General features: G+C 43.5%; 1 protein-coding gene across 1 annotated transcript in view; it reads right to left on the minus strand.

The window, feature by feature from the left end:
- UBA6 (ubiquitin like modifier activating enzyme 6) overlaps positions 1-14086 on the minus strand; it is a 101730-nt gene that overhangs the window by 15478 nt on the left and 72166 nt on the right. The window contains exons 28-30 of the mRNA XM_044304561.1: positions 6324-6441; positions 5992-6185; positions 3294-3421 (exon numbers count right to left, since the gene is read on the minus strand). Of these exons, the coding sequence (XP_044160496.1) occupies positions 3294-3421; positions 5992-6185; positions 6324-6441 (440 nt within the window). The remainder of the gene's footprint in view (positions 1-3293; positions 3422-5991; positions 6186-6323; positions 6442-14086) is intronic.

A 14086-nucleotide genomic window follows, 5' to 3' on the forward strand; every position in this document is an offset into this window, starting at 1 on the left:
ACCAAATAAAACCGGTCCGTAAAATGACAATTTTCTAAATTTGCCATACTGCTAAATATATTTTACGGGGTTAATCACGATCTATTACTAATTGCAAATGTGTTGGGAACAGCACATGCAACCTAGTAATAGACATTAGTAAACCACCAATGCCGATGTCCGATGCCTAATTCATGTTTACTTTCAGGTCCACTTTCCAGCGCTGCTCTCCCAAAACGGCTGTTCATCAGCGGCTTCTATTCCCTTACACTAGGGACAAAATGCCTATGCACTAGTAACCACCTGTCCCCAGTGTAAGTGAATGGAGGCCACAGTGGACCTGCAAGTAAACATAAATTAGGTATATTAAATCATCTGACATTGGCGCTCATGGTTTAATAATGCCTAGTAGTAGCTGCATATTTGTGCTTAGAGTCAACCCTTTAACCACCTCCGGACCGCCTAACGCAGATCTGCGGTCCGGAGGTGGCAGCTCTGCGCAGAGTCACGCATATATGCGTCATCTCGCGAGAGCCGTGATTTCCTGTGAACGCACGCACACAGGCGCGCCCGCTCACAGGAACGGAAGGTAAGCGAGTGGATCTCCAGCCTGCCAGCGGCGATCACTCGCTGGCAGGCTGGAGATGTGATTTTTTTAACCCCTAACAGGTATATTAGACGCTGTTTTGATCACAGAGTCTAATATACCTGCTACCTGGTCCTCTGGTGGTCCCTTTTGTTTGGATCGACCACCAGAGGACACAGGCAGCTCAGTAAAGTAGCACCAAACACCACTACACTACACCCCCCCCCCCCCCTGTCACTTATTAACCCTTTATGAACCACTGATCACCCCTGATCACCCCATATAGACTCCCTGATCACCCCCCTGTCATTGATCACCCCTCTGTCATTGATCACCCCCCTGTAAGGCTCCATTCAGACGTCCGTATGATTTTTACGGATCCACTGATACATGGATCGGATCCACAAAACACATGCGGACGTCTGAATGGAGCCTTACAGGGGGGTGATCAATGACAGAGGGGTGATCACCCATAAAGACTCCCTCATCACCTCCGTCATTGATCACCCCCCTGTAAGGCTCCATTCAGAGGTCCGTATGATTTTTACGGATCCACGGATACATGGATCGGATCCGCAAAACACATACGGACGTCTGAATGGAGCCTTACAGGGGGGTGATCAATGACAGGGGGGTGATCACCCATATAGACTCCCTGATCACCACCCTGTCATTGATCACCCCCCTGTAAGGCTCCATTCAGACGTCCGTATGCGTTTTGCGGATCCGATCCATGTATCCGTGGATCCGTAAAAAATCATACGGACGTCTGAATGGAGCCTTACAGGGGGGTGATCAATGACAGGGGGGTGATCAATGACAGGGGGGTGATCACCCCATATAGACGCCCTGATCACCCCCCTGTCATTGATCACCCCCTGTAAGGCTCCATTGAGACATTTTTTTGGGCACAAGTTAGCGGAAATTTTTTGTTTGTTTTTGTTTTTTCTTACAAAGTCTCATATTCCACTAACTTGTGTCAAAAAATAAAATCTCACATGAACTCACCATACCCCTCACGGAATCCAAATGCGTAACATTTTTTAGACATTTATATTCCAGACTTCTTCTCACGCTTTAGGGCCCCTAAAATGCCAGGGCAGTATAAATACCCCACATGTGACCCCATTTCGGAAAGAAGACACCCCAAGGTATTCCGTGAGGGGCATATTGAGTCCATGAAAGATTGAAATTTGTGTCCCAAGTTAGCGGAAAGGGAGACTTTGAGAGAAAATACAAAAAAAATCTATTTCCGCTAACTTGTGCCAAAAAAAAAAAATTCTAGGAACTCGCCATGCCCCTCACGGAATACCTTGGGGTGTCTTCTTTCCAAAATGGGGTCACATGTGGGGTATTTATACTGCCCTGGCATGTTAGGGGCCCGAAAGCATGAGAAGAAGTCTGGGATCCAAATGTCTAAAAATGCCCTCCTAAAAGGAATTTGGGCCGCTTTGCGCATCTAGGCTGCAAAAAAGTGTCACACATCTGGTATCGCCGTACTCAGGAGAAGTTGGGGAATGTGTTTTGGGGTGTCATTTTACATATACCCATGCTGGGTGAGATAAATATCTTGGTCAAATGCCAACTTTGTATAAAAAAATGGGAAAAGTTGTCTTTTGCCAAGATATTTCTCTCACCCAGCATGGGTATATGTAAAATGACACCCCAAAACACATTCCCCAACTTCTCCTGAGTACGGCGATACCAGATGTGTGACACTTTATTGCAGCCTAGGTGGGCAAAGGGGCACACATTCCAAAGAGCACCTTTCGGATTTCGCAGGCCATTTTTTACACATTTTGATTGCAAAGTACTTCTCACACATATGGGCCCCTAAATTGCCAGGGCAGTATAACTACCCCACAAGTGACCCCATTTTGGAAAGAAGACACCCCAAGGTATTCCGTGAGGGGCATGGCGAGTTCCTAGAATTTTTTATCGCAAGTTAGTGGAATATGAGACTTTGTAAGGAAAAAATAAAAAATAAAAAAAATCATCATTTTCCGCTAACTTGTGACAAAAAATAAAAAGTTCTATGAACTCACTATTTTCCCATCAGCGAATACCTTAGGGTGTCTACTTTCCGAAATGGGGTAATTTGTGGGGTTTTTCTACTGTCTGGGCATTGTAGAACCTCAGGAAACATGACAGGTGCTCAGAAAGTCAGAGCTCCTTCTAAAAGCGGAAATTCACATTTTTGTACCATAGTTTGTAAACGCTATAACTTTTACCCAAACCATTTTTTTTTTTTTTTTTTGCCCAAACATTTTCTTTTTATCAAAGACATGTAAAACAATAAATTTAGCGAAAAATTTATATATGGATGTCGTTTTTTTTGCAAAATGTTACAGCTGAAAGTGAAAAATGTCATTTTTTGGCAAAAAAATTGTTAAATTTCGATTAATAACAAAAAAAAGTAAAATGTCAGCAGCAATAAAATACCACCAAATGAAAGCTCTATTAGTGAGAAGAAAAGGTAAAATTCATTTGGGTGGTAAGTTGCATGACCGAGCAATAAACGGTGAAAGTAGTGTAGGGCAGAAGTGTAAAAAGTGGCCTGGTCATTAAGGGGGTTTTAGCTAGCGGGGTTAAAGTGGTTAAACCAAGCTGTAACATTTCAACCAGTGCTGGTTTAGGATTTGCTCTAAAGCATAAATGCAAACATCAATATATGAAGTTACATCCTTACAAATGAATGAGAAAATGGAGACCAGATCTAGACACATACCTGATCTGGGTACTTTTTACTTCAGCAGTCTCAGTGAATACTATGATTGGAATTGCTAGATTGAAGAAACAGTTCTTGTAAGCTTCAAATGGATGTCCTCCTACAACTTTAATCAACTCCAGTGCAACCTGAAAAGGTAATGTGAAACATAAAGTTGAACTGCATCTCCGAGCCCGTCAAGTAATTGCAAGAAAAGGGGACAACGTATTTCTTATAGGAGTTGTCAACAACAGAAAAAAAAAAAAGACTGGGGCCGACATAGCGTTTTGCTCAGTCTGCAACATTAGACCTAGCATTTTGGTGTGTGCCAAAATGCATGCTTTGCTCCATTTTATGCACCCACAGCAAAAAAGTATGTTTTTTGTAATTACTGTAAAATATTTTTCTTTGCCATTTTACTGGGAGATGCAGGAAAGACCATGCGCTATAGCTGCTGCCTCTAGGAGGCAGACTAGGCAAAAAAGGACTGGAAATAGACTCCTTCCGTCAGCTATACCCTTCATAGGTAAGCTAGCATGTTTGGCTAAGCAGGACACCGGCAGGTCCACAATACAGCAAGAGGACCATTGACATGCTAAAGTATAAATAGAGAACAGAGGCCCGCTCCCACTTTCGGGGTTGCTGAGGTGGGAGATGAGGTTCTCTCTTTAGAAGAGTCTGGAGCGAGTGCTGAACAGTGTTAAACAGTGCGCCCGCCTCGGACCCATGCTGCTCTGCCGCCTGGAAGAAGCTGAGGGCCTAAAGTGATGCAGAGACAATTGGGCTTGTGAGCAATGGAGCAGGAGCAAGATGTAAAGGAAAAGAGCTGCCCCCCCCCCCCCCCCCCCCCCCCAAAAACAGACCACCGGCAAGCAGAGAAGTCCGTGGAGAGTCCCTACCGGAGAAGGTAGATGGGCTCATGTGCGGCAGCCTGGCTCGAACCAGGACCAAATAGTAAACCAGTTTGGTGCAGTGACACAAGGGAAAGAGGGGAACCCTGGTGGGAGACTGTTCTCCAGAGAAACTGAGGGTTGGGTGTAGCCCAAGAAAAAAAAAAAAAAACACACAAAACATTATTTAGCAGTCTGATGCCTACAGAAACAAAACTAACTCTATCTCAACTTAGTCCCTGTAGGAAGTGTATAGCTGCAGGGAGGTGTCCATTTTTTTGCTTAGTGTCCGCCTCATAGTGTAGCAACTATGCACCATGGAAATGCCTGTATCCCACAATGACACGGATGAGAAAATAGAAAAATGGGTACAATAGGCATCGAAATGACACATAAATAAATCCATGAGTCCATGTGTAAAAGAAGCACAATTTATAGATAGGTCATAGTTGTCTTAAAATTAAAATAAAAACACTGAGCACATGCATTTATGTGACAAGCATCATTTTAGGTTTTTACAATGTCAAATTGTGCAACATTTTTCTTAATAAAACAGTGGGGGACATTTACTAAGCACGTGCACCAGAATTGTGGTGTAAAATGCGCCCAAAAGAATGGCCTTTTGATTTGTGCCAAATATATCAACTGTTTTTTCCAGACTTTTCACCATAAATAATGCATCACGCCAGAAATGAGTCATAAATGTCAAAGTGGGCGCAACATCCCGAGTCTGAGACAAAACTCGCAATTTACCACTGGAAATGTCACAAATATGCTTCAAAAGTCGCAAATATGTTTCAAAAGTGCAAGTGTGGTCTGGCATGGTTGGCTGAAATGGCGCATTTCAGTTTAAAAAAGTCAAATTTTCATGATATTGGTGTTAAAATGTTGCAAATCAAGAGAAATAGGTGGATAATCAAGTTTATATTTAAAAAGGTCACATTTTACAAACAGCAGGCGCCTTTTGATATACGAGGTGAAACAAATGACCACTTTTGATTAGTAACGTTAGTTTTTTTTTTTTTTGTCGCAAATTACGCCATTATTGATAAATGTCCCCCAGTGTCTTCTTGTCCATGGACTATGCCCTGTACTGCAGCTCATATAGGACTGAACAGCAGTACCAGGGAAAGACACTCATTTAGACAAGCCGATGTACATCTGTAAACGAAGAGAGGGATGAGGCAAATCTCCTTGAGTCCTAAAGGTCATACACTCACTAAGGTTAGGACGTCACAGAAAACACCTTTAAGAAACACAGAAATTTTATTTTTTCCATACAGATTTGGAGCTTGCTGTAAAGCCTAAAGAGCTAAAAGCCGTAAGGACTAAGGGGGTCATTTATAAAGACCGACGTTTTAGACGCCGGTCTTAATAACCCTTGTATCTGGTGGTGCATCCACCGCAGTTATGTAGACACACCGGCTTCTACATAACTTCGGCGCATCCAGCGCCAGTTCTAAATATAATACCGCTTCCTTGCTGTTTTACATTTAGACCATTTTCTATGCCTAAAACAGGCGTAGAAAATGATGACTGAGACGGGCCTACCAGCGTGTCCCCTTCCACCACCTCTTTTTTAGACCTGGTGTGAACGGGGAAAAGACACAGGTTGCATTGCAACACACCGTTGCACCGCAATCTGCGGCAGAAGTACACCTAATATAGCGGTATTTCTGAATAATAAATGATCCTCTAAATATCTAATGAACTCATAGAAGAGATACAATAGAAAATTAAATTACAGATACTGTGTGAATAGGTACACTTTAAAGGCAGACACTATTAAAACACAGATCTGAGTTGGAGAAAAACGGATTCCCACTAACCAGGCCAGACACCGCTGCCGTAGCTGTAGCTATAGCTGGAATAATCTTCCCCGCAATGCGCTTGGTCTTCAGTCTGTCAGCTGGTTCAATGCTATACATTTTTGCTCTCAAGTTAGACACCGCTGTGATAAAGTTGATATGTTCATTGCTGTCATCATCCTTTTCAAACAATAGCATCTTCATTTGAAGGTCCTCTACCGGGGTAAAGAAATTGTAAGCAAAAAGCAATGGCAACTCCGTATACATAAATCATCACTCTACTGAATAATGAACATCCAAGGACTCTCAACAAGCTGCCCCTAGAGGGGTCCTGGAGTAATCACAAAACTGACCTTGTGAGGTTTGGCCCTCTTCAATGACTCTTTCTAACTGCATGACAGCCAGCCTCTCATCTTCACTGCTCACTAGGATTTGATCAGGCTTCTTTGCATTCTCATCTGTTTCTACAATCTACACAAATTGAAAAAAACTGTTTTTGGGTAGTAAAAATAACATAATGATAAAGAGTTTATTGGAATATAGCAGAAGCAGCAAGAACGGTGACTTCTATAGCAGGAATAGCAAACTGCTTTCAATCTACACAGAACTTGAATTATGGATTGCCCAAGATGGGGGGAAAAAAATAAAACTTTAAGAAATTATTGTGACCTGCACTTTAACCACCTCCCGACCTCCTAACGCAGGATTGCGTCCTGCGGGCGGCCGGGTTATTCCTCCTGGACGCATTGGTGCGTCCTCTTGCGGGACGCGAGGTTTCGAGCATAGTCGGCCCGCACATGCGCAGTGCGGGCCGGGAATCGGCGCAGAAGTCCGTCACCAGCCTGCCAGCCAATGATCTGTGCTGGCAGGTTGGTGACTTTTAAAAAATTGAATCAGAAGCCATTTAACACATTATATTTATAAATATAATGCGTTAAATGGCTGCTGTGCTCCTCTGCTGGTCCTTTTCGTCGGTTGGTCCCAGCAGAGAGCACAGATCACAGTGAGTACACCAAACACTAGACTTAGCCCCAGATCACCCCCCCCCCCCCATCACCCCAATTAACCCCTTGATCATCCCTGTCAATCACTAGTGAAAGGGAAAAAAGTGATCAGTGTAAACTGTCAATTTTTTTTTTCACCAGTAGTGACTGTTGGTAGGTAGTTAGCGTCGGTTAGCGCCCAGCCCACCGCAGTCACTGATTCGCTGATTAGCGTATCGCTAATCAGCATTGGTACTTTTATAGTATCTGTAAGTGATCAGAACTGATCACGGTCAGATCTATGATAGTATTAGTGTCACCTTAGCTCGCCCGCCACCCAAAACGCAGTGTTTGCCCGATCAGGCCTGATTGGTCGCCCACACATGCGTTCACCCACGCCCGCCCCGCCACAGTGACAAAATTTTATTTTATTTTTTATCACTGCACAATCACTTCACAAGCGCTGCGGCGATAAAAAAGAAATAAATCAGTTTTGATATTTTTTATCAATCGCAGTGGCTTCCGGTACTTCGCTAGCCTCCCATTTGTAAGACAGGCTTGCTTTTTTTCTTGGGTAGTCTCAGGGAATACCCCCTAAATTTAGTTGACCAAATGGCAAGTAAGGGGTATTCTTCTGAAGAGGCCTACAGGCTTCTGACCCAGTCGGATGAGGAATGGGAACCCTCATCTGACGAATCCAGCGGGTCAGAATACGAACCTGTAGAAAGCAGTGGCAATCTGACCCAAAGTTCGGACGATGAGGTTGAGGTCCCTGATACCACCAGGTGTACCCGGCCCCGTGTTGCTAGACCACAGGTTGCGCAGGATCCGCTTCAAGGGCAGCAGAGTGGGGCTGGCGCTGTTGGATTACGTGGTGAGGCATACACCAGCAGCGCAGCCCATCCTGGACCTAGTACCAGCACTGCCGTAGAACATGGTGAAGTGGCGAGCACCAGAAGGGCAGTTGAAGCTGGTACGGTGGCACGTGCATTAGTTCCCCCGTCGCAGCCACCGCACAGACAGGCCCGTAGAGCCCCTAGAGTCCCTGAGGTGCTGGCAAACCCTGATTGGCAGCCCCCAACTTCAGCCGCACCAGTAGTTCCCCCTTTCACCGCCCAGTCTGGAGTTCAGGTTGAGACAGCTCAGATCGGATCGGCACTGTTTGTTTTTTAGCGGTTCTTGACTGCGGAGCTCTTGGACTTAGTCGTGGCAGAAACAAACCGGTATGCCACTTAATTTATAGCCGCCAACCCGGGAAGCTTTTATGCCCAGTCTTTCTGGTGGAAACCCATCCAAGTTTCCGAATTTAAAACTTTTCTGGGCCTTCTCCTCAACATGGGCCTGACAAAAAAGCATGAACTGCGGTCATATTGGTCCACGAACCCAATTCCTCACATGCCCATGTTCTCTGCTGCCATGTCCTGCGTTTCCTGCACTTTAGTGACAATAGCACCTCTTGTCCCAGAGGCCACCCAGCTTTTGACAGGCTCCACAAAATTCGGCCCCTCATAGACCACTTTAACACCAAATTTGCAGATTTGTATACCCCGGAGCAAAACATCTGCATAGACGAGTCCCTGATACATCCCAAGCAAGCGCGCCCAGTATGGGGTCAAATTGTATAAGCTCTGTGAAAGGGCCACAGGCTATACGCACAAATTTCGTGTCTATGAGGGTAAAGATCAGACCCTGGAGCCGGTCGGTTGCCCTGAATACCTGGGGATCAGTGGGAAGACAGTCTGGGACTTGGTGTCACCCTTATTTGGCAAGGGGTACCATCTTTATGTGGACAATTTCTACACAAGTAGGCATTTGTTTCTAGAACAGATTGGCTGCTGTGGCACCGCGCGACCTAGTCCCCGGGGCTTCCCCCAACGGCTCGTTACCACCCATCTTGCAAGGGGGGAGAGGGCTGCCTTGTGTAACGAAGAACTGCTCGTGGTGAAATGGAGAGACAAGTGTGACGTTTACATGCTCTCCTCCATTCACACAGACACGACAATCGAAAATGAACGAGCAACTGGAGTCATTGAAAAGCCCCTCTGTGTCCACAACTATAATACGCTCATTGGAGGGGTGGACTTCAATGACCAGATGTTGGCTCCTTATTTACTCTCCCGCAGGACCAGACGCTGGTATAAGAAGGTGTCTGTATACCTAATTCAATTGGCTATGTACAATGGTTTTGTTCTCTACAGAAAGGCTGTGAGAACAAGATCCTTCCTCAAATTTCAGGAAGAGATCATCGAGAACCTCCTGTATCCAGGAGGTTCCGTGGCCCCAACCACCAGTGTAGTGAGCAGTCTACACGAGCGACATTTCCCCAATGTCGGTGCTGGTACCTCAAACCAAGCGCCACCCCAAAAAAAATGTTGTGTCTGTAGCAGGAGTGACACCCGCTATTTCTGTCCTGACTGCCCTGACCACCCTGCCCTATGCTTAGGGGAGTGTTTCCGGAAGTACCACACACAGGTACACTATTAGTATAGGGATTGCGTGACACAGGACAGGCACACAGGGGTCTTAGGGCCCTTTTACTCACAGCTGCTGCAAACCTCTCCTTTCACCTGGGACAAAGTGCATAATGTACTTTGCTACATCTCTGGGCGATTTGCACTTTGCACATTGTCCCATGGGGAAGGAGAGGTTTGTCCTATAAAGGTAAAAAAAAAAAAAAAAAATCACAGGTAAGCAAAAAAGTTAATGTTCCGTTTCAAATGTTATATAAAGTTAATGAGAGAAATATCTCTCTAAAATGACAACTTTGTATAAAAAAAAAAAAAGGGGAAAAGTTGACTTTTACAGAGATATTTCCCTCACCCAGCATGGGTATATGTAAAAATACACCCCAAAACACATTGCCCTACTTCTTCTGAGTATGGCGATACCACATGTGTGACACTTTTTTGCAGCCTAGGTGTGCAAAGGGGCCCAAATTCTAAAGAGCACCTTTAGGATTTCACTGGGCATTTTTTACGCATTTGGATTCCAAACTACTTCTCACGCTTTAGGTCCCCTTAAATGCCAGGACAGTATATATACCCCACAAGTGACCCCATTTTGGAAAGAAGACACTCCAAGGTATTTCGTGAGGGGCATGGCCAATTCATGTAAAATTTGATTTTTTAGTCACAAGTTAGTGGAATATGAGACTTTGTAAGAAAAAACAAAAACAAAAAAAAAACACAACATTTTCCGCTAACTTGTGACAAAAAATAAAAACTTCCATGAACTCACTATGCCCATCAGCGAATACCCTAGGGTGTATACCTTCCGAAATGGGGCCATTTGTGGGGTGTTTTTACTGTCTGGGCATTGTAGAATCTCAGGAAACATGACAGGTGCTCAGAAAGTCAGAGCTGCTTCAAAATGCCATAGTTGTAAACGCTATAACTTTTGCGCAAACCAATAAATATACACTTATTGCATTTTTTTTTATCAAAGACATGTAGAGCAATAAATTTTGAGAACAATTTATATAGAAATGTAGTTTTATTTGAAAAATTTTACAACTGAAAGTGAAAAATTTCATTTTTTTGCAAACATTTCGTTAAATTTCGATTAATAACAAAAAAAGCAGCAATGAAATACCACCAAATGAAAGCGCTATTAGTGAGAAGAAAAGGAGGTAAAATTCATTTGGGTGGTAAGTTGCATGACCGAGCAATAAACGGTGAAAGTAGTGTAAAAAGTGGTCTGGTCATTAAGGGGGTTTAAGCTAGGGGAGCTGAGGTGGTTAAGGCTACATTTACACAGCCGTGACATGTTTAGCTGTCCGCAAATTGCGGATCCGCAAAACACGGATGCCGCCCCTGTGCCTTCCGCAATTTGCGTCCGCACCCGAGCAGCAAAAAATGCGGCTTGGATATGACACAAAAACAACGGCCGTGTGAATGAAGCCTAATAGTCAATGGGGAAGAGTTATCAAACTGGTGTAAAGTAGAACTGGCTTAGTTGCCCATAGCAACCAATCATATTCCACCTTTCATTTTTCACAGCTCCTTTGGAAAATAAAAGGTGGAATCTGATTGGTTGCTATGGGCAACTAAGCCAGTTCTGCTTTACACCAGTTTGATAAATCTCACCCAATATTCTTAACCACTTCCAGGCAATTTACCTTTCCTCCTGACCAAGCCTAATTTTGCAAATCTGACATGTATTACTTTATGTGGTAATAACGTTGGAATATTTCAATCCATTTTTTCCTGTAACACAGCAAGGGTTAACAACAAAACAAATCTCAATATTTTTTACTGTGATTTGGCAGCATAAACTGCTGTATAGGCACACCGCAGGGCTCAGAAGGAAAGGAGCGCCATATGGTTTTGGAGGGCAGATACTGCTAGAATGGTTTTCGGGTGCTATGTTGCAGAGACCCTGAGGTACGCCTACAGTAAAACCCCCCAAAAGAAACCCCATATTTGAAACTAAAACTCTCAAAGAATTTATTGCGGGCTATAGTAAGTGTTTTGAACCCACAGAGGTTTCATAGAATAAATACTTGGCTGTGAAAATGAAAATTTTAATTTTTTACAATAAAAGCACCAGATTATTGATTTTCACAAGAGGTAACAGGAGAAAATGCACTTGATAATTTGTCATGCATATTGTCCTGAATATGGCAACACCCCATATGCGCTTGTAAACTTCTGTTTGGGAACACAGTAATTCTCAGAATGGAAATGGTATCTGAATTTTCTAACATGGAATTTGCCATAGTTTTTATTGGCACTCTTTTGGGATACATTTGGCTTTTTGATTGCTTTCTACCTCCGTTTTTTGGAGGTCAGTGTTTTTTTATTTATTTTTTTATGGGGTTCATCATGTTGTATATATGATATGGTAACTTGATTCTGCATGTTAATACAATTATAGTGATACCAGATTTTTTTCATCTTTTACTACTTTTGCATCATAAAATGTCTTTTTATTAAAATTATTTTTTATTTAGCATTATCATATATTAACATCCATACCATTTTTTTTTTCTGCAAACATAGGTGTCTGAGGGCTTGTCTTTTGTGGGACAGACTGTAGTTTTTATTCGTTCCATTTTGGGCTACATATGACTTTTTGATCACTTGATATTATGGTTTTTGGGAGGCAATGTGACCAAAAAATAGTTATTTTTTACCTTGTTCACCTGATGAGGTAGATCATGTGATATTTTTATACAGCAGGTAGTTACAGATGCAGCGATACCCAATATGTCAAATTTTTATTTTATTCTATTTTTTACTATAATAAATGGCTTGCTAAGGAGAAAAGGGCTTTTTAAACTATATTTTTACAAAATCTTTTAACTTTTTATTTTATTTTTGCTACATTTACTTTTATTTTTTTTTCACAGTTTGTGGCCCCAATAAAGGTCATACCAGACCTATGGGGGACATTTAACTTTTTTTTTTTTTTTTGAGCATTGGATTGTGGTGATTAATATCACCTTGGTGGCCCTATTTCAACTTTTCACTGTGTATTCAATTACCCCTTAATTCCACATTTTTGTTCCCTGTACTGCCTACTTTTACCTGTGCTTAAAATAGGGTTGCTAGGCATGATCCGTCTATGTGTTGAAGGACGGAGGATGCAGAAGCATGCAGCGTGCAAGGTCACATTACTGACAGCCAGGGACTGTAAGTAAATGATTAAAGCCAGGTCCTCCCCAGCAGCTGATAACAGTGCCTGGGCTGTGTGCACTTCTCCCTGTCCCTGCGCTTGGCAGACGCTCCCTCACTCAGCAGAGATGGAGAATGCAGAGTTGGAGCAGCGCAGACCAGGGAAGGGAGATCTGCCGTCTGCTCAGTGTATAAATGAAAGCAACGTGTGGTAAGAGGACCCCTTTGTGCTGCAGGAGATTAACCTTTTAGGGGGGAGGGCTCTGGTTACTGACACTTTTGGGGGTCTATTGTTACTGGCTAGTGAGGGCAGGCGGGATTAGCCTCAGGGTGAGGGCATTGGCGGCCATCTTAACTGAATAGTGAAATTGCAGTTTTATGCAGACTGGTTGCTAAGGGCTGAATCTTATTAAATATGGGGTAAGTCAGTCTAATAGTAACTGATTCTGGAATATCATGTTATTAGTAACTACATATATGAAAATTGAAATTAGGATCTAAATGTGACAGTTATCCTTTAAATACTGCTGATTTCTCCTGTAACTGGGGCTGACATAGTAGAAGCAGTTACAGGGGGAATACAGCCCCCACAGAGGTTGTACAGCACTATACACCCTCACTGCAGAGCATATGTAGGTCTGGTAAAACCTAGCAGCTCCTATAGTCTCCCAGCCTCAGCGGTCACTGGGGCCAGAACAGAAAGCGACATAATGCTTCATGATCTTTATATAACACTGGGGAACTGTCCCTGCCTTCTCTATGGACAGCCCTCACTGACAGCAGGCCCCCATGTTTAGCAGCTGTACGATTAGCATGCAGCTGCAATATCTAAAACGTCCATTCAGAGGTAAGTCCCCACTGCCCAGGATGTTTATAGTCTATGGGCGGTCGGGAACTGTATGCAGACCTTACAAGCCAACAGGGAACAAACAAAATTGTTTTGGAATGAACATTTGCATACAAGCCAACAAGCCCTGAGGTCCTAAGTTGTGCACCTGAACATAAAAACCCCCACTTAACTGTCTGCGGTCCCATCAATGCTCTGTTCCTGTCCACTTTGGGTCCATGCTGGACCAGGAAGCAGCTTGGTCCCATGACTGCTGCAATCACTCACAGGCCTCAAAGGTCACAGTGGCTTGAGCACTATATCACAGCTGCTCTGACTGTTGAGACCTGTGACTGACCACAGCGGTCATGAGACCAAGCAGCTTTCTGGTCCGGTGTGGACTGGAAGTGGCATGGAATAGAGCAGCAGCATGACCGATGGACAGGTAAATGTTTTTTTTATGTTCAGTGCATAGGTTAAGACCCCAGGTCGGACAGCACCTTTAAGGAAGAACTGTCAGCGCTCTTGACATATGTTTTCCTAATAAAATAATACTGGAGCATCTTTCCTGTTATTCCTCTGAATACATTGACAACTGGGTGTTACCATTTTTCTTGTCAAAACGGTGTGTGTCCCTACACAGTTTGACACTGGCATAATAAGTTTTTCTTGCCAGCACACGGAGAGCTGAA

This window comes from Bufo gargarizans, chromosome 1 (assembly GCF_014858855.1).
Source record: "Bufo gargarizans isolate SCDJY-AF-19 chromosome 1, ASM1485885v1, whole genome shotgun sequence".
Taxonomy (NCBI): domain Eukaryota; kingdom Metazoa; phylum Chordata; class Amphibia; order Anura; family Bufonidae; genus Bufo; species Bufo gargarizans.